This window comes from Dermacentor silvarum, chromosome 6 (assembly GCF_013339745.2).
Source record: "Dermacentor silvarum isolate Dsil-2018 chromosome 6, BIME_Dsil_1.4, whole genome shotgun sequence".
NCBI classification, from domain to species: domain Eukaryota; kingdom Metazoa; phylum Arthropoda; class Arachnida; order Ixodida; family Ixodidae; genus Dermacentor; species Dermacentor silvarum.
Window position 1 is genome coordinate 184,240,250 of NC_051159.1, and position 21,712 is coordinate 184,261,961.

At 48.8% G+C, this 21,712-nt stretch overlaps 1 protein-coding gene across 2 annotated transcripts in view; it reads right to left on the reverse strand.

The window, feature by feature from the left end:
* Nucleotides 1–21,712, reverse strand: part of LOC119456530 (uncharacterized) — a 61,973-nt gene that overhangs the window by 4,098 nt on the left and 36,163 nt on the right. For both annotated transcript variants that reach the window (XM_049669943.1, XM_037718359.2), the window contains 3 exons: nucleotides 18,738–18,893; nucleotides 314–391; nucleotides 27–178 (listed from right to left, as the gene is read on the reverse strand). In XM_049669943.1, coding sequence (XP_049525900.1) covers nucleotides 27–178; nucleotides 314–391; nucleotides 18,738–18,893 — 386 coding nt within the window. The remainder of the gene's footprint in view (nucleotides 1–26; nucleotides 179–313; nucleotides 392–18,737; nucleotides 18,894–21,712) is intronic.

The following is a 21,712-nucleotide window of genomic DNA, read 5'->3' on the forward strand; positions in this document are numbered from 1 at the left end:
CAATAAAAATTAGCAGTTGAACCCACCTGTTTGTGTTGGCACTGGCAGCCAAGAAGACTTGGAACTTGATGAAAGCCCTTTCGATGTCCTTCAGCAGTGCATCTGAAACCAGTGTATATCCAACCTGCTGGCAACCCTTGCACTGCTGAGAACGTAGTTGTCGATTTTCCTCAAAGAGCTGAAAAAAGAGAGAGAGAGAAAGCCCAAGTTGTATGCTATATGCATGGGAAAACTGTGCATGATGAGACAGCCCTTGTCATAAGGCAGGGCTTATTTAACTCAGTCAAATAATGGGTGCAAATAAAAAACTGACCTCAAGTAGTTTTCTTTCCACTATTTGCCTGGCTTCTTGCTCTTTTCTCAGGGTTTCTTGGCATCGACGCAGGTCCTCCTTGAGTCACACATAAATAAAAATTAGGTTAATAATAATAATAGTCATAATAATTAGAAAAGCAAAATAAACTTAATGGAAGGATGTGAATCATATGATTAAGATAATGGTTACATTATACAAGGCAGAGTTCAGGTAAAGGTTCTCAACAAAAATTTATTCAGAAGATGTGTCTGAATGCTTACCTTGTCCTTAGTACTTAATTTTACCGACCATAAAGATTTAGCCAATGTTTTCAGTAACCATTTCACAGCTGTGACAATTTACAGTGTGATTCACCTTTACCTACTTTTCCACGCAGTCCCCATTCATTTTACTTCTATACAACATCAGAAGCAGTTTTATACCTTTTACAACAATTGGTCCTGGCCTTTCTCTCATCTACCCTTTGAACATTAAGCCAGTGTCTAAAAAAATTTCACCGGTACTAGCAGACATAGCAAACAAATTACTTAAACGATGGTGTGTTTCCCAATTGCCTCAAAGCAGGTAAAGTAATCCTAATCTTTAGGAAAGGTGATAACGGGAGCATCACTAATTATCATCCAATTTGCATTTTGCCTTTCTTTAGCAATGTAATTGAAAACCTAATACTATACAAATGCTTGACTAATGACTTATTTACATTGTCTATTGTCTCCTGATCAATTTCGCTTCTGAAAGGTTTTGTCAAGAACGTGCACTTGTTACATTTACAGGCAAAGTTATATTAGCCATAAACTAGGCTCATTGGTGCTCCGTTTATCAATATTGCCACGCGCCTTCAAAGGGGGCTAACGACGTTTATTTATGAGCAGCTGGGCTCTGGAGAAAATGGCGGCGAGAGCTAACCATCGAGCGGGGCGGTTAGCACGCGCACTTCGTTCTTCTTGCGCCTCTGCGCTTGCCCTATTCCCACTACTACAGGTGACATTTCCCCCCTTCCTCGGAAAGAGCATCGCCTCGATGCTCAAGAAGTGGTGTGGGAAAGGGAAAAAACAACAACAACAAAAAAAAACAAACAAAAAAAAACAAAAAAACACGCTCAATGAAAATGCTCGAGCACAGAACACAGTGATAGCTACAGCAGCGTAGCTAGAAACAGTTCTCTACGTCTCTAGAAACAGAGAGGTAAGCGCATAGGGTGCACATGGGAGCGTAAAAATCACGAACGCGCAACGTGATTTTGTCGACAATCACGTACGCGCAACATGCGTCGTACGCATGAAGCCCTACGCTTCATGCGTACGACGTGAACGACGTCAGGGCTAGGTGGTTGTCTACGCCGTGTTTGCGCCGCACTGTCTGGAACGACTTCATAGTTCACGTCACTAATGCGGCGCAGCACTTTGTATGGGCCAAAATACCGGCTGAGCAACTTTTCAGAAAGGCCACGGCGGCGAACAGGGGTCCACACCAACACTTGGTCTCCGGGACTGTAGCGCACTTGCCGGTGACGGATGTTATAGCGCCGTGCATCTGAGACTTGCTGCTCACCGATGTGCAGCCGCGCGAGCTGGCGAGCCTCCTCAGCGCGCTGAGCAAATTCTTCGGCGTCAGTAGTTAGGTGCTCGGAGTCGTGGCACGGAAGCATAGCGTCCAGCATCGTCTGCACTTCGCGGCCGTAGACGAGGCGAAATGGTGTGAAGCGCGTTGTTTCTTGTACGGCGGTATTATACGCGAAGGTCACATAAGGCAGGATACGATCCCATGTTTTGTGCTGGACGTCGATGTACATAGAGATCATGTCTGTGATGGTCCTGTTTAGTCGCTCCGTAAGGCCGTTGGACTGCGGATGGTAAGCGGTCGTCTTTCGATGCCTGGTGTTGCTTAGTTGAAAAATTTCGTCCATGAGCTGTGCCGTGAACGCCGTTCCTCTGTCTGTGATAACAATGGATGGGGCACCATGGCGCAAGACAATGTGACACATGAAGAACTGCGCTACCTCAGAAGCCGTGGCTCGTGGGAGCGCCTCTGTCTCAGCATACCGGGTTAAATAGTCAGTGGCGACAATCACCCACTTGTTGCCGTCGGTTGATAGAGGAAACGGCCCAAGAATGTCCAAGCCGACTTGGTTGAATGGCTTATGAGGTGGTTCGATGGGTTGCAATAACCCGGCGGGCTTCAGGGGTGGTGACTTTCGCCGCTGACATTCACGACAGCCTTTAACATACTGTTTTACGCTTGCCGACAGCCCGGGCCAGTAATACATCTCGCGCACTCTAGCAAGCGTTCGTGAGGAGCCGAGGTGGCCAGATGTAGGCTCGTCGTGGCAAGCGAAAAGAATATCGTCCCGCAAGTCCTTGGGAACTACTAGGAGGTAGGCTCGGTCATTCGGGCGGGCGTTCTTCTTGTACAGCACATGGTCTCGTAGACAGAAGGACGTCAAGACGCGACGTAGATGGCGTGGTATGGTTGTTTGACGGCCCTCTAAGTGGTCGATTAGAGGTCGAATTTCAGCGTCGTCACGCTGCCATCTGACCAAGTCCGACGTAGTGAGGGCGCCCAGGAAGCCGTCGTCGTCCTCTGACTGTCGACTGACAGATTCGGCGGGAGCACGCGACAACGTGTCGGCGTCTTCGTGCTTGCGGCCAGACTTATAAACTATAGTGACGTCAAATTCCTGTAGCCGCAAGCTCCACCGTGCCAGTCGTCCTGAAGGATCGCGTATGTTCGCCAACCAACATAGAGCATGGTGGTCTGTCACCACTTTGAAGGGGCGGCCGTAGAGATAAGGGCGAAACTTCGTGATCGCCCAGACGACCGCGAGACACTCTTTTTCTGTAGTAGAGTAGTTCGCCTCGGCACGGGACAGCGAGCGGCTAGCATAAGCAATTACTCTTTCAATGCCGTCTTGACGTTGGACGAGTACTGCGCCAAGGCCGATGTTACTGGCGTCAGTATGCACCTCGGTGTCAGCCTCTTCGTCGAAATGTGCCAGGACGGGTGCTGACTGCATGCGTTGTCGTAGGTCAGCGAAGGCCGTCTGTTGCTCATGCGTCCAGGTAAATGGCGTGTCATCCCTGGTAAGGCGAGTCAGGGGTTCCGCAATCTTCGAGAAGTTGTCAATGAAGCGGCGATAATACGCACACAAGCCCAGGAAGCGTCGGACGGCCTTCTTGTCGGCAGGAGGAGGAAAAGCTGCCACAGCGGCAAGTTTTTCGGGATCGGGTCGAACTCCTTTGGCGCTGACGACGTGTCCAAGAAACTTGAGCTCTTCATAACCGAAGTGGCACTTTTCAGGTTTAAGCGTGAGATCAGCCGATCGGAGCGCTTCTAGCACATGCCGCAGGCGATGAAGATGTTGCTCAAATGTTTCAGAAAAGACAACTACGTCGTCAAGATACACAAGGCAAGTCTGCCACTTCAATCCAGCGAGGACAGTATCCATCATTCGCTGGAAAGTAGCTGGGGCTGAACACAAACCGAAAGGGAGCACTCGAAATTCGTAAAGGCCGTCGGGAGTCACAAAGGCAGTTTTCTCGCGGTCTCGTTCGTCTACCTCGATCTGCCAGTATCCACTTTTCAAGTCGAGTGACGAAAAGTACTGGGCACGCCGCAGTCGATCTAACGAGTCGTCGATACGTGGCAGTGGGTACACGTCCTTTTTAGTTACGTTGTTGAGCTTCCGGTAGTCGACGCAAAAGCGCAGCGTTCCGTCTTTCTTTTTGACAAGAACGACCGGAGACGACCATGAGCTGTTGGAAGGTTCGATCACGCCGTCTTCAAGCATCTCTTGTACTTGCGTACGAATCGCTTCGCGTTCCTTTGCCGACACGCGGTAGGGCTGCTGGCGTATCGGGCGTGCGTCGTCGCATGTGATGATCCTGTGCCTTGTAACTGAAGTCTGGCGCACCTTAGACGAGCTTGCGAAGCATGCCCTGAATTCGAGCAAGAGCGCGTGCAGTGCTGCCTGTTTGTCTTGAGACAACTCTGAATTAATGTCGATGTTGCCCAGTGCCTTGTCAGCCATCCTCACTGGTTCAGGGACAAAACATTCAGCAACGTGTTCTATTTCTTCGGCAAACGCTATGGAAGTACCGCGGAAAAGGTGTCGATGCTCGTTACTAAAGTTGGTGACTAGCAACTTAGATCGGCCATCACGAAGCTGTAGCACACTTCTGGCCGCACAAACACCTTGCGTCAGTAGATACGCTAAGTTACTTTCTGCGACCACTCCACCTTCGCGCAATCCACCGCACATCACTTCGACTAGAACACTGGCTCGTGGAGGAAGCGTAACACTTTCGGCGGAAACACGTAGCGCGTCGTCACGTCGTTTGTCGGCGTTTGTGTCGATTGCTTGGTCGGCTGAGAACGTGACTACACCTCCCCGTAAGTCAATAACAGCGCCGTATTCCTGCAGGAAGTCAACTCCGAGAATGACGTCGCGGGAGCATTCTCGTAAGACAAGGCAACTCGCCACGAATGTCGATCCTCGAATCCGAACTCTTGCCGTGCAGGTTCCCAGTGGAGTAACGACGTGACCACCAGCCGTACGAATCTGCGAACCATGCCAAGGTGTAATTACTTTCTTCAGCAACGTCGCCATCTTCCCGCTTAATATAGAATAGTCCGCTCCGGTATCCACTAAAGCGCTAACCGCATAACCGTCAATCACCACAGGTATGTCGAGCGAAAGCCGGTCATTCCGTTCAGCTGCAGTTAATGTCGGTCCGGTACCCTTCGTTACTCGCGTCGATCGGAGGTCTTCAGCGCGTCGACTGCCAGCGGCCTCGCCCCCAAAGGTCGCTGGAGTTAGTTTTCCCGGCGGGGACTTGGCGACCGTCTGCTCGAATACCGCTGAGGCGATGGTGAAAATCGCCTTGGCGACGGCGAGCGCGACTGCCGCCCGGTAGGCGGTGGCATGCGTTGCTGAGCGAGATAATCTTCAATGTCCCGAGGTCGTTGGCCCAGTCGGGGTGGTGGCGAGTAGGCGGAAAAGCCCCGCAACCCAAGGCGTCGGTATGGGCACTGGCGGTACAAATGATCTGCCTCACCACAGTGGAAGCACAGAGGACGGCGATCCGGAGTGCGCCAAACATCTGACTTCCGAGGGGACATGCGTCGATCGTCGGCGTAATGTACTGGTTGCTCCTGCGGAAGCACAATCGGAGGAGCGGCATGGTGAAACGGTGGAGGCGTGCGTCGTTCCTCGATGTAAGACACCGGTGGGGCTGGTGGAAGTGCAACCGGATGAGCGGCCTGGACAAACAGCGGCGGGGACGAAGCAGGCTGTCTCAACACTTCTGCGTAGGTCGCACGGTGGTGTACAGAAGGTACAGGCGCGGTGTTAGCAAAAGGAAAGTTGGACCGGAGTGCTTGGTTGACTTCATCTTTTACAACACTCGCAATGGAGCTCACTGTGGCTTGTGGCGTGCCATAAACCTTCATTAGTTCTTCGCGCACAACGGTGCGGATGAGTTCGCGAAGGTTGTCATTATTGTTTCCAATGGCCGTCAAAATGTCAGTACTCGCGTTCACTTGCCGATCATAAAAGTTCGAGCGATGCTGAAGCATCTTTTCCATACTTACAGCCTCGGCTAAAAATTCGGCGACAGTCTTGGGAGGATTGCGCACCAGACCAGCGAAGAGTTGCTCCTTCACCCCTCGCATCAGGTGACGCAGCTTCTTGTCCTCGGTCATTCCAGGGTCTGCTCGTCTGAAGAGGCGCGTCATATCTTCGACGAACGCAGTAACGCTTTCGTTGGGAAGCTGGAGTCGGGCCTGGATTGCTCGTTCGGCTCGTTCGCGGCGATCGGGACTGGCGTAGGTGTCTAGTAGCTGACGACGGAAGTCGCGCCACGACGTCAGTTGCTCCTCACGGTTTTGAAACCATGTACGCGCGCCGTCCTCCAGGCAAAAGTAGACATTCCTACGTTTAGTCGCGTCATCCCATTCGTTGCATTCGGCCACGCGCTCGAAGTCGGCCATCCAGTCTTCGACGTCTTCGAAGACGTCGCCATGGAACGACTTCGGCACCAGTGGATTTTGAAGCGTATACCGATTCGTCACTGAACGTTCCATACCGGTTGGGGTAGTCTGAAGCACTGCGGTGTCTTCAGTATCTTCAGGAGGCAGTCCCCGGATCCTGCGGCTGGTCCGATGGACGGGAGTATCAACTAACACAGGGCTGGTGCTTCCGCTCCCAGGAGGAGTCTGCGGCATGAGTGAGAAGTACCCCGCACCTCCACCACTTTGCCACGCGCCTTCAAAGGGGGCTAACGACGTTTATTTATGAGCAGCTGGGCTCTGGAGAAAATGGCGGCGAGAGCTAACCATCGAGCGGGGCGGTTAGCACGCGCACTTCGTTCTTCTTGCGCCTCTGCGCTTGCCCTATTCCCACTACTACAGGTGACAATATTTTGGCATTTCTGGCCACATTTGCAGTAAACTTACGGCTACCTAAAAGATCGAGGTCCATGTGAATGGTTGTTTCTTGCGACCCAAAACTATTAACACAGGCGATCCCCAGGGATGAATACTTGGGTCGTCGTTCTTTCTATTATTAATGATTTGCCACAAATATTTATACATGCGGACTGCCTTCTCTACGCTGATGACACCACCATTTTTGAATCTGACAGAAATTCTTTTGTACTATAAAAATGCTCAACAATGATCTCACTAATGTTCATTCGTGGTGTATAAAAAGCATGTTACACATTAATCCAATGAAGAGAGAATTTAAAATATTTCATTCTCCGCAAACATCACTCATAGATTCTTATTAGTAGTATCACTTTACAATCTCGTAAATATATCAATCAATAAAATTTCTCAGCATTATTTAAGTTGAGCACTTAAATTCTCGACCATGCCCAATCTCTCATTAAAAAAGTTTCCTTAGTATTAATGTCATTATCAAAACAAGCTACTTTTTGCAATCAAGCATTCTCTTGTTGTTGTATTAGCTGTATTGCACAGTCATCTTTCATACTGCCTGTCATGATGGAGTAATCACTCTCTATGCATCTCCGACAACCAAAAGTCTTACAAAAGCAGGCGTTACGATTAATGACATTTCGGCCATTTACAACTCACTGTGCTCCTACTTATCATCCCCTTTGTGCATGCTGTTTTGCAATAAGCTGCTACGGTGGGGTTTCGCTAATTCGAACTGACGTTGTGGTCCTGTCAAAATTTTAAAGTGCAAGAACGCTCCACAATTTGAACGCGGAAACAGTTGCGACGGTTAACTTGATTATACCGCACTGCTGACCAAACTGCAAGCTTGCTGCAGCAGCACTTCTAAGCTGGTCGCAAGTGCTGTGCCCACATAACAGTAAGGTCGTGCTGTGGGTTATATGCAAATTTCGCCTTGAGGTGTGGCTTCATGCGCTGCACTACCATGAAGCCACTCTTTTGGAACTCGTGTGTTGGCTTGGTGCACATGCATCGTGCAATGCAGAGCTCTACACAAGTCTTGCATTCAGTGAGCTTAAGAACTCCGTTTCATTCAAACAAATTCTTGGGCCATTGAGATTTGACTGTATTAATAGTCATGTTCCATCTCATAAATGCCGAATTAGGTATTCAAGGCTTTACTCTTGCTAGCCTCATTAATATAAATAACCACAAGGTTTTCTACACATCATAACCTACTGCTTCTTAAAGTTCGAACTAATCATGAGTAATTTCAAGTTTACTGTTGTGTTTTCAGGCATATTATTGTGGAATTTGATCCCACTTATCAAGGCATGCACATTTTAATACTTCAAGTTTAATGCCAAGAAATATTTTATAAGGCTATTAGCGAACTCTTAATTTTGTATAATGTGTATAATAAAGTAGGAAGTTTAATAAGTACTGGGTAGTTTTTTTTTTTGTTTTTTGTTGCTGTAACAGATATTTCTCAGGATAGCGTGTTCCACATGCTACCACAGTTTTGTTTTCTGAACACTGCATTATGCCATTATAGCTGATTATTGCTGATGATGTTTGGTGATGATGCTGTTAGCTGCTGCTGTTTGCCACAGTTTTACTAAGCCCACTTTTTTTCTGTTCAGAAACAGTTCTTACTTCAAGGCCTCCGATTGTGTATTTATACTCCACTTGTGTTTTATGTATCATACTAATGAAAATAAATGAAATGATAGTGCGTGCACATGTATGGATGCACGCATGCATGGACAAAGAGATTGACAGAGACCAAAAATAAAAAATAAAGAATTTTTTCTCCTGCTTAAAGCAGCTGGAAAACTGGAACTCGGAAATTCTCAGCGGCTAGTACAATATTCAACAACTCAGAAAGCATGATGATGGACCTGCTGTAGTGCTCTCGTGAACTGTAGTTAGAAAGTGACACCATGTGATTTGAGGTTTTCTTGTGTAGCATTTAAGGGGCATCCATTGTTATGTGCAAAATCAGTGGCCAAATGGCAGCATGCTGCACAGCTTCAGCAAAGAATGAGTCGTATCTTGAGTAAAGTAAAGTTTGACATTGTGTGCATGCGTTTTTTCTTTCTTTCTTTCTTTCAGGGAATGTTTTCTTTAGCAAACTACTTTTAACTCTGCCCAGTGTGCCTACTGCGTGCTCATTTGTTACTTTCTGAACACGGTGTTGCATAGGAAATAAGGTGTTTCCTTGCATATTCAAGACTATCCTAAGCAAGTCTTTTTAAAACAAATCTTTGTCATTGGTCATCCATGACAGGAATGTGGATGCTGACACCGTTTCAGTTGTTTATTCAAATTGCTTGCAATACCACACAGTGAAAGTCTCCCAGAACATGTGAGGGGCAGTGCCTTTTACAGGCGGCAACAGGCACCGCTCTAATGGTGCTCAGGCGCAGATGCAGTGCCCAGCGAAATCTGACATTCGCACTGCAACGCTGGCAAGGTAACAATAATCTGTGTGCATGTCCCATATACTGATGATGATGTGTGGTGTTTTATGGCGCAAGGGCCAGTTATGGAGAAAGAGCGCCATGCCAGTGTTTGTGAGTGTGCAGTGGAGCGATGAATTCTGAGGAAGCGTGGCTGTAAAGGGGATTAAAAATAATCGCTGTGAAGTGCATAAAATAGACATGTACTAAGAAATGAAAAATGCATTGAGAAAGAATGACACAATATTTAAGATGCAGTAATTGGCAAGAAGCACTACTGCCCAAACAGAGCCCTTGAACCACGAGGGCCTGCAGGCATGTGCTATAAAAAATACTATCACAGCGGCATCCTCTGGAGAGAGGATGCGCTACGAACTTATCGGGCTAATACCATGCAGAAATCGACGACTGCTTTTTCGTTAAAAAGCGGTTCTTGACCAAGAAAGAAACATGATGGGATGAAGAGGGACATGATACCGGTACGCTTGAGGAAAATATTTCTTTCTCTCTGTTTCGGCTTCCTGACACTCCACGAGGACATGGAGGACGGTCAGCCTCTCACCACATCTGCCACAGGTTGGTGGTTCATCGCCAGTAAGCAAAAATTTGTGGGTGCCATATGTATGTCCTATTCTTAGACGACAGAACAGGACATCAGCTCGTCGTGTTTTCGTTACGGGGAGCCAGAAACCTAACTGTGGTTTTATCAAGTGAAGCTTATTATTTGTTTCCGCATCCCACAAGCGTTGTCAGTGGCTTTGCAGTTTCTTTCGCAGGAAAGGCTTCAAATCTGTTGCAGGAACAGCAGCTGTAGGGAGATGTAACGCCTGAGATATAACTGATGTGGCCATTTGGTCTGCTCGATCATTACCCTCAATGCCTCTATGGCCCGGCACCCAGCATATAATCACATGCTGATTAGATATATACACTTTACACAGAATGGAATAGAGCTTATTAAGTACAGGGTTTTTGTGTTTACAGAGTGACTTCAATGCTTTCATGACACTTTGGGAGTCTGTAAATATTGCTACACGCGTGTGGTATTTGGCTGTTTGAACGAGGCGCGCGGGCGCCTAGACGAAGAAGACGAACTGCTCTGGGCTCTCGAGCTATCGGCTGATCTGGCCAGCGCTGCAGCTATCATTTGTAAATATACTTGTAAATAGTCTCCTGTACTTAATCCTTCGTTCGCGTAACATTTTGGTGGAGCGTGCCGTTCCCCGTCCTCGCCACAGAGCTCCGCAGCGGCCGCACCGTCCAGCTTTCCGCCATGGCTCCCGGTGACACCTCGTCTGCTGCTGCTACTGCAACTCCAACCACAACGTACGTCACGGTAGCCACTCCCCGCGATCCTGGCATAATCTCCGGCCAAGATAATGTCGACGTTGATGACTGGCTACGCATGTATGAGCTTGTTAGCCGCAACAACAACTGGGACCCTACCATAATGCTAGCTAATGTCCTCTTCTACTTGGGCGGAACGCCTCGTGTCTGGTTCCGGACACACGAGGAGGAGATCTCTAGCTGGGACGCTTTCAAGGAGAAGCTCCGCGACCTCTTTGGAGATCGACCAGTCGGCAGCAGGCTGCAAGGAAAGAGCTTGCTACTCGAGTGCAGTCTTCCACTGAATCGTATGTCTCGTACATACAAGACGTCCTAGCTCTTTGCCGGAAAGTCGACGAGAACATGGTCGAAGTTGACAAGGTTGGCCACGTTCTCAAGGGGATCGCGGACGATGCGTTCAACTTGTTGATCTTCAACAATGTGTCTACCATCGACGTCATTGTCAAGGAATGCCGCCGCTTTGAGCTCGCCAAAAGCCGCCGCGTCATTCCACAATTCTCCCGGCTCCCTAACACCGCTGCGACGTCGTCCTGCATCGCCCTTACCGCTTCGCCCCCCTCCAATGAGACCGTCACGCGTATTGTTCGCCGTGAGATCGAGGCTGCCAGTCCTGCCACGTTCCATCCGCGCCCACTTGACCCCACCATTGACCAACCAGCCCCAGCGATCTCCCTCATTCAGGAGGTTGTGCGGCAAGAGTTTGCCAACCTCGGTTTTCCTGCTGCCTGCTCCATCTCCCGACCTGACGCCCGACTGGTGCCGACGGCTGCGCCTCGCAGCGATCTGTATTCCGGATACCGCAACCCTACAGAATGGAGAACTCCGGACGACAAGCCCATTTGCTTTCGTTGCCGCCGCATTGGCCACGTCGCTCGCCACTGCCGCACCTCCTGGTCATCGCCATATTCGAGCTACTTTTCGCCGTCTCCTCGCCCATATGCCGACCCTCGCCGCTACTCGCCTCGCCGTATGCCTTCGAGCTCTCACTATCCGTCGATGACAGTCGTCCCACTTGCTCGCCGTCACCTCAGCGCCGTCGGTCCCCGTCGCCCCAGCCACGCCGCTAATCGTCGCCGACCCATTATGGACCCTCCCGGACGGAAAACTAGGCCATGCAACTCTTGGAGGTAGTGCTGCATCACGTTCGTCCTGTCCAAATCCTCCGTTGACGCTCCTCACGAACACGAACCTAATTGAAGTAGATGTAGATGGTGTCCCGTTGACGGCATTGATTGATACTGGAGCCCAAGTGTCTATAATGAGCGCTAACCTATGTCGTCGCCTCAAAAAAGTTCTTACGCCTGCCGTCACTCGAGCCGTACGCGTCGCCAATGGCGCCACTGTTGCCGTCTGTGGTATGTGCACTGCTCGCGTAGGAATTGCTGGCCGCCAAGTTCCCGTCCTGTTCTCCGTGCTGACCAGTTGCCCTCATGACCTAATCTTCGGGCTCGACTTTCTGACGACGCATTCTGCCCTCATCGACTGTTCCACCGGTACGCTGTGCCTCGAGCTTCCTCTTGTTCGCGACGTTCGCCCCGAACAACCGTACACCCTATGCACTACAGCGTTTGTTCGGTTACCTTCAAAAGCCCTAACCTTCGTCGAATTGGCCTCGACGGCAACCGTGCCTGATGGCGACTATGTCGTCGCCCCTATTCGTGATGTCCTCCTGGCGCGCGACATCTCTGTGCCACACTCCGTCGTTACCCTTGCCGCTAATCGGATGTGTCTCCCCGTTGTCAATTTTGGCTTGACGAAGCAAGTGTTACCTGAAGGCATAGTGGTGGCCACGCTCCGGTCAGTGACAGACGACCACGTCACTGCTTTTGCAGACGACGCGTCTCCAGATCCTCTTGATTACCCGCCGGATGCCTTGAACCTCGACGGCCCATTACGTCCCATGGTCGCTCCGGACCTCGCCCCTGGCCAAGCAGCCGCCCTGTATCGCCTTTTGCTCTCCTATCGCGACATATTTGACACTGACAATCGCCCACTTGGTCAGACGTCCCTTGTTAAGCATCGGATAAACACTGGTGATGCTGTTCCCATTCATCGCCGACCGTATCGCGTGTCCACGGCAGAGCGGCAAGTTATTCAGCAGGAAGTCAACAAGATGCTCGCCAAAGGCATTGTTGAGCCCTCGTCGAGCCCTTGGGCGTCGCCGGTGGTGCTCGTCAAAAAGAAAGATGGCACGTGGCGTTTCTGTGTTGATTACCGCCACCTAAACCGAATCACTAAAAAGGACGTTTACCCGTTACCACGAATTGACGACGCTCTTGATTGTCTTCACGGTGCCAAATACTTTTCGTCCATTGACCTTCGATCTGGTTATTGGCAGATTTCCGTCGATGAGCAAGACCAAGAAAAGACCGCTTTCGTCACTCCAGATGGCCTCTACCAATTTAAGGTTATGCCGTTTGGTTTATGCAATGCCCCCGCCACGTTCGAACGGATGATGGACTCTCTGCTTCAAGGTTTCAAATGGTCAACTTGCCTTTGTTACCTCGACGACGTCCTTGTGTTTTCTCCTACGTTTGAGACGCACCTTGAGCGCGTCGCAGCTATACTTGACGTCTTCCGCAAGGCTGGGCTCCAATTAAACTCATCGAAGTGCCACTTCGGGCGCCGACAGATTACAGTGCTCGGCCATCTCGTCGATGCTTCCGGAGTACAACCCGACCCGGAGAAGGTTCGAGCAGTAACAGCTTTTCCTGTACCTCAGTCTGTCAAAGACGTCCGGAGTTTTGTGGGGCTCTGCTCTTATTTCAGACGGTTTGTGAAAGATTTCGCAGCAATCGCTCGACCACTCACTGAACTTCTGAAGAAAGACGTGCCTTTTACGTGGGGTTCCCCTCAGGCTGCCGCATTTTCACGCCTTATCACGGTTCTGACCAATCCACCGATCTTGGCCCACTTTGACCCGTCCGCACCTACAGAGGTCCGAACCGATGCCAGTGGTTATGGGATCGGTGCAGTCTTAGCGCAACGACAACACGGACACGACTGCGTTATCGCCTACGCTAGCCGGCTCCTGACAACTGCAGAGCGCAACTATTCGATAACCGAGCGCGAATGTCTTGCTCTCGTCTGGGCTGTTTCAAAGTTCCGTCCATATTTATATGGCAAGCCCTTCTCAGTAATCACAGACCATCATGCGCTGTGTTGTCTTTCGTCGCTCAAGGATCCTACTGGCCGGCTCGGTCGTTAGGCTCTCCGACTACAAGAATATCCCTACACAGTGACGTACAAGTCGGGACGCCAACACCAGGACGCAGATTGCCTCTCTCGCTACCCAGTCCAAGACCCGACCTCTACGTCTGATACTGACACCGACGCCTGCGTTCTCTCTGTTTTTCCACTGGTCCATGTCGCCGATGAGCAGCGCCGTGACCCGTCCTTGCGTGTCATCATTGACCGCCTGGAATCGTCACTTGCCGACAGCTCCCTTCGCTTATTCACACTTCAAGATGGCGTACTCTACCGCCACAACGTTCACCCCGACGGCCCAGCATTACTCCTTGTGATCCCTAAACACCTTCGCTCGGCTGTTCTCCACGAGCTTCACGACCTCCCCACTGCCGGTCACCTTGGTGTGTCACGTACCTACGACCGGATTCGCCGACGCTTCTTTTGGCCAGGGCTTGCTCGCTCCGTTCGAAGATACGTAGCTGCGTGTGAGAAATGCCAGCGACGCAAGACACCGTCGACGCTCCCTGCTGGGTACCTTCAACCAATTGACATTCCCGCGGAACCATTCTTTCGGGTTAGTTTGGATTTACTTGGTCCTTTTCCTCTTTCTACCTCTGGGAACAGGTGGATCGCTGTGGCCACAGATTACGCCACGCGCTACGCCATCACCCGAGCGCTCCCTACAAGCTGCGCCACAGATGTTGCCGATTTTCTTCTACGCGACGTGATTTTATTACATGGAGCTCCGCGACAACTTCTCACAGACCGTGGCCGGACATTCCTGTCGAAAGTTATCGCGGACATCCTGCAGTCCTGTGCCACGAGGCACAAGCTATCCACGTCATACCATCCGCAAACGAATGGCCTCACGGAGCGTCTTAATCGCACTCTCACAGACATGCTCGCGAAGTATGTGTCTTCCGACCACACTGACTGGGACCTCGCTCTACCGTTTGTCACCTTTGCGTATAATTCCTCGCGCCACGACACAGCTGGTTATTCGCCATTTTTCCTTCTGTTCGGCCGAGAACCAGCACTGCCCCTCGACACAAGCCTCCCTGTTCATGCAGCACCCACCAGTGAATATGCACTTGACGCCGTCGCCCGCGCTGCCCACGCAAGGGAAATTGCTCGTGGCCGCCTTCTGCACTCCCAAGAGAGTCAACGGCGTTTGTACGACCAGCGACACCGCGACCTGCACTTCCCACCTGGTTCTTTGGTGCTCCTATGGTCTCCGTCGCGTCAGGTCGGCCTGTCAGAAAAACTGCTGTCTCGTTACACAGGCCCCTATCGAGTTATTCGTGCCGTGACTCCCGTCACCTACGAGATAGCCCCTGACGCCCCATCTGCTTCCCAGTCCAGTGATATCGTGCACGTTACACGACTGAAGCAGTATCACCCTCCCAGTGATGACCTTTAGACGCTCCGGGACGTCGCTTCTGCCGCCGGGGGATTATGCTACACGCGTGTGGTATTTGGTTGTTTGAACGAGGCGCGCGGGCGCCTAGACGAAGAAGACGAACTGCTCTGGGCTCTCGAGCTATCGGCTGATCTGGCCAGCGCTGCAGCTATCATTTGTAAATATACTTGTAAATAGTCTCCTGTACTTAATCCTTCGTTCGCGTAACAATATGATAGCCTTTTTAAGTTTTGATTTCATTATATACTTCACAGCCGATAATAGTGCATACGCCTCAGCGGTAAAGATGCTTGTCTCCGGGTGCAGTACACCGGATTCCGAAAAGGATGGACCGATGGCTGCATAAAGATACCCCGGCATGTGACTTGGAAGCGTCTGTGTAAAACTGCACACGAGTATTTTAGATTGGAGTTCAAGGAAATGCATTTTAATGTGTGCCGCTGGTGCGTGTTTCATGACTTCTATAAATGATGTGTCACAATATATGAGCCGCCACTGCCATGGAGGTAACAATTCCGCTGGAGCCATAGGACGATGATCAAGCAACGGAACACCCATTTCCTCACTAAGATTCCTCACATGCAAAGAGAACGGCTTTCTCGCTGCAGGTCGATTATGGAAGAGTGTGGCAGCGGTCACATCGTTTATTGTTGAATAAGACGGATGTTCAATATTTGCTTGTACTTTGAGAAAATATGTAAAACTGCTGTATGACCGGTGCAGATGAAGTGACCACTGATTCGACTCTACGTAGAGGCTTTGGATTGGACTTTCGATCACTACCCCAAGTCGTATGCGACAGAAGCTTTAAAAGGTTCACTGTCTTCAGGCATTTTGCCTGCAGATACTTAAGATGAGGAATAAATGTAAGTTTAGAATCTAAAATGCTCGCTGCTCACTCATCTCCTTTGATTCCAATACTTGGGACTGGCGTTACGCCTCTCTTGTTAGTAAAGAGTACGCAAGTGCTCTTCTGGGCATTTACTTTAAAACCATTTTCATCTGCCCATTTGGACAATTTGTTTATTACAAGCTGCACTTGCCGTTCGCAGATGGCAATATTGCATGATTTGAAGGCTATTTGCACATGGTCGACATAAACGGAATAAAACATTGTGCGTGGAATGACTGTATGCAGGGAATTCATTTTTACAATAAATAGTGTGCAACTAAGCATGCCTCCCTGTGGCACACCGGTCTCTTGGGTGAATGACTTAGACAAGGCGTTACCCACTCTTACGCGGAATGTGCAATTAGATAGGTAACTTTCGATTGTGTTTAACATGTTGCGATGGACACCCATCGCAGAGAGATCTCGGAGAATGCCGTAGCGCCATGTCGTGTCGTAAGCTTTTTCTAGGTCGAGAAACACTGAAAGACAGAACTGCTTATGTATAAAAGCGCCTCCAATATAAGACTCAATGCGAACAAGGTGGTGTGTTGTGGACATACCTTCCCTGAAACCACATTGCGACGGGTCTAGTAGTTTGTTATTTTCAAGGAAACAGATTAAGCGCCTGTTTATCATTTTTTTCGAATAGTTTGCACAGGCAGCTTGTTAGCGCTATTGGCCTGTAGCTGCTGGCTAGGGATGGGTCTTTGCCTTGTTTAAGCACGGGAATGACTATAGCTTCCTTCCACGAGGACGGGATATACCCATCCACCCACATGACATTGAAAAGGTACAGGAATGTTTTCAGAGTTTCAGGATGTAGGTGCTTAATCATTTCATATATGACACAATCACCACCTGGTGCCAAGTTATTGCAGCAAGCGAGGCACGCTTTAAGTTCAGTTAAAGAAAATGGATAGTTGTAGGCCTCACTCAATGAACCTTTACGGTTTAGGGGCTGTTGCTCTTCGCGTTCTTTGAACCTCAGAAATGCTTGTGTGTAGTGGGATGCACTGGAGATACATTCAAAGTGTTCGCCCAGACAACCTGCCTGATCTTCCAGGCTTTCTCCTTGAGTACTTACTAAGGGGAGTGGGTGTACCTCCCGGCCTTTTAATTTATTTACTCGATTCCACACTTTCGTCTTATCTGTGTAAGAATTTATACTGGAGATGTACTTCTCCCAACTCTCCCTTTTAGCACGTCTACGTGTTCTTCTACCCTGGGACTTTATTTGTTTTAAACTAATTGTTAAGAGAGAAGAAGAGAGCGGTGTGGATCAGAGAGCAAATGGGGACAGCCGATATTCTAGTTGACGTTAAGAGAAAAAAATGGAGCTGGGCTGGCCATGTAATGCGTAGGGCAAATAACCAGTTACAGAATGGGTGCCAAGGGAAGCGCAGCAGAAGATGGCAGAAAATTAGGAATTAGGAAATTTGCAGGCACAGATTGGAATCAGCTTGCGCAAGACAGGGGTAATTGGAGATCACTGGGCCCTGCAGTGGAGATGATGATGATGATAATAACAAAGTCCACAATGTAACAAAGTATTTAGCTTTTCATAACTTCAAGTCCATAGAACACTGTCTATAGAACACTATTTTTAGTCTCAATAAATAAAGAAAGTGTGTTTTTGCAATTGCAATGTAATTAAATTTCACTACTGCCACAAAGGAAGACTCAGGCAATAAATGGAAACCACTGTGGGTGTCAGTGGTCAAACGATTCAATTATATGCAATTATTTGCTGTGTCAACTAAGAACACAGCATCCAAACTGAGTAGTCACCGGCTCTCAAGTTCAAAAAACTTTTTATTTTTTAAATTGACTTATATATTTTTATATTGTGATAGCAATTATATGGACACTTGAAGAGGATTTCTGGCGTCGGCGGTCGCCGTGAGGTTCCATATGACGTCAACGGCGATGAAATCGTCGCCGCACGCCGGACGCCGTATGTGCGAGTGAAAGGGTGCGAGGGACGCGCGCTTTCACGGGGAGCGAACGCACGGCGGAGAACAAATGCACGTTCAGCGCCGTGCTCCCTGAAGGGCTGCAGAATTAAGCGTCTCTTTCCTCCTTTACAATCACCATATATATAGAGCAAACACAACTTCTTCCGTCGCACGAAAGGCCGTGGGGGGACGGGAGGGAGGGAAGGGAGGCAACGTTTAGCTGTGGCATCAAATGCATATTTATATAAAAATGTTGCAAGGCGAGAAGGTGGTAAAGACTTCCGACGCTGCTCGACGAGTTTCCCGTTCTGATATTGTCGAAAACCTCCGAGCCGCCCCCAGAGGCCCTGGCAACAGTGACCAACGCCGCGCGCGTTTGGTGCGAACGCGGGCAAAACGGCGACGGCGTCGACACCAGTTCTGCGCGTTGCTGGTGCTGCTGCATGTCCAAGTTTATACAGCTGATAAAACTACTATCCTTACTCCGTAAAGCTCTCTACTAAGTTGCTATTGCAATTGATGCTTTGCCTTTCAGGTGAAACTGCGCCATTTTTTTTTGGACTGCCTGATTATACGGACATTCTTTGCGGCCCCTGCATGTAAGAGCAATATAGGTCTGCAACTGCGCTTCTTTGAATTGAATGTCTAATTAGTAGTGAAATTTGAAGTGAAGTGAAGTGTTTACTTTACAGGCTTCATTATATCGAGGTTTAACTGTAGTACCTGAGACACTTACCTCAATATGTTTGGAAGCCAACAGTCCACATGGTTGATGACGGTTAGTGCGAGGCACATCCGGAGATGGAGACCTTTCCTTGAGTGCTCGCTGCGTGCTTGCGGCCCTCCCCAAAGATGATGAGCGCGGCTTCCATCTGGTTTGTGCGCTCTTTGTCTGAATAAGACAAGCACAAGGGGAAAGTGGTGAACACACATCAGAAAAAAAAAAGTTAATGATTACAATTATGATCACATCATTCAAAAATGTAATTGATTGCGCTGACCAATTACTGCTCCACAAAAGAAATTAAGCATTTACTAAAATGTACATTATGTTACTTTCCACCCAAATTTATTAAAATTGCACAAGTACAGTAAATAGCTGCTAATGAGCTGACCTTGCTCGAGGAAAGGGCGGCATTGTAACGTACAAACATCGCATAGGGAAATTAGCGAGAAAATGTATGGAATAATCCCATGAAAATGGAAGAAGCAAACTCGAAACTCACTGACACGAGGCTCGTGACATAGTGATTTTCGTGCCGCATAGAAACGCAAAACCATCACGAGATACAGAATGCGGTGCGAACAATAAAGGCTGCACGACCTGCCTTATGGATGACAAAAAAAATACTGAGTGCCACGGAGCAAGAATTATTGAGGAGGCGAAACAGAGCTCGCTCAGGCATCCCAATAAAGTCATGATGACGGGCACAGCAATGACGCGCCCTCTGTCGTGAGTCGGCTCGCTGAGAAGAAAAAACACACGCGGCGCACTCTCCGAAGAGGCTCACCGGTTCAAGTTCGTTCGGTGGCGATTGATCACTGGCGCTTTACGCACGAGTGGGTGTGTTTACTACGCCTCTTTGCCGGCTCCAAATGCCTTGAAAAATTAATGAAAAAAATATGTCACTTACAGTGCAATTACCCGTGTGATGTACTTTTTCAGAATGGCAAATCTATAATGTTTTTTTTTTTTAAATGCGAGATTGATAAGTAAGATATGATTTGTTCCATCGAATGACAGTACTTACCCTCTATGCCCATTAGTTTAGATTGTTCTTCTAACTTCTTCTCTGCTGTGCCATAGATAATTGAAAGCATCATTAATGACCACTGCGGGGAACCGCTAATTCCTGCGATAGTATCGCTTCAGGTGTTGACAATCCATAGGATGCTGGTAAAAAACAAAGTGTGCGGAATGCACTATGCCTACTTATGTTTCCTGTGGGTCAATTTTCAAACATAACGATTTGTTTTCTTTGCTGCTGCTATCTAATTATATATACTGCGAGAAGGCAGCGAGTTTGTCGGAGCTTCCCGATGGCTCACTTACCACCCTGCTGGTCGAAATATCTAATATTCCAGCACCAATCTATTGCTAGTCCTCTTCATCACTGCTTCACAGCTTCCATTCGGAAGTCCTTGTTCCATGCAAAGAATATTTTAAGCACAAACTCAAATGATAATGAATACGTGCAGCTGGAACAGATGTACACAAGTGCTGAACTGCCAATTGTTTTTTGTGAGCAAGTGAACATGCGTGCGAATGAACTGTGGTGGCGTTGGCAGACGTCATCCGCTCTGGGATTACTACTAGTAGCTCGTTTCAAGCGCAGTACGACATGCAATTAGGACACTATTCACTAAAAGCTGCTGCTAAAATGACCACCACTTCTATTTATTAACGTTACAGAATGAAATTGGAGAAAATTTACAATATGAGACGATATCCCGATTGTTATGCGTCGCGTCCATAGAAGAACATGTCAACAATGGCAACGTGCCCAACGCGTCATCTGTCGTGCTGCAGCAAAAACTGCATTTCCTTCTCGCCCGACCGTGACTTTACCGGCGGTGCCGCACATGCTGTCGCGGCCTAGCAGATTCCTCTACTCAAATACTCCTTTCTCGATGACTGAGTGCCATGTTTGCCTGTTTGAACATGCGCATCAGCAAGGCTGCGCTGTGGCCTGACAAGAGGCTTTCTGGTGTAGTTCCCACCAAATTTAAGTGCTCGAAGTTGTGTCACCCGTTACAGCTTGTCCCGTCAATTAAAGGGGTTGAGACAGCAAATTTTGAAGCTATAAAAAACCTGCTGTAGGCTTCCCCTGTATGCACTCAACATGAAGTGTTGGACACAGCAAACGTTTAAAACATATTTTAATTCACTTCCAAAGAGTGCTTAGCGCTAGTGTGATTGACACCGACGTCACTGTGATGGAACCGTAACGAAAGTTTTAGTGACGTCATACCACATTAGAGTGACGTACAATGAGCGGTGACCCATGGCACCGGGCAAGCCCAGATAGCCTCGAGTCTAGAGTGCAGGAGCCGCATCGGACGCAGACGTAGTAGCAATCGGAGCTGCCGCAGCTAGCCGTGACAACTGTCGGCGTGGCTTTGTTTGCCTGCGCTGGTACTGAATGTGTGTGCAAGAGCAGATGATGCAGCAGTGCGTGCGTCACAGCTTTGTGGGCCCACGTGACCAAGCTTCCTAGACAGTGACGTCACTGTTCAACTCGGCGGCCAAAAACCGAAACCGAAAATTGTTCACATAAATAATGCGATATTAAATTATTTACCGAGAATATATGAATCTTCGAGTGTGTATCTTGCTTCCTGGAGCAATAAGAAACGTTCGAAATGAAGAACGCGCAAGCCACAAATTTGATGTCTCAACCCCTTTAAATAACTTGTTTACATTCAACTGCTCACTGAAAAATGTAATTGAATTACAGTGAGGAGTACCAAGGAAAAAGCAATTGATCAATTACAACACTAGCAAAAATTTAATTGATCACAAGTGATTAACTGTATGTGTTCGCACCCACCGCAGATTACGTCTCACGTGGGACGCATGCTGACAGCCATGCAGCCGAGCTAGAAGAGAAGATGTGCACTCACTTGCCAGGCAGCTCAGCTGCATTGATCAGCTCGCAGTGTTCGTATTCACAGTGGTGAAATATCGAAACAAAGATGCACGGCTCGTTA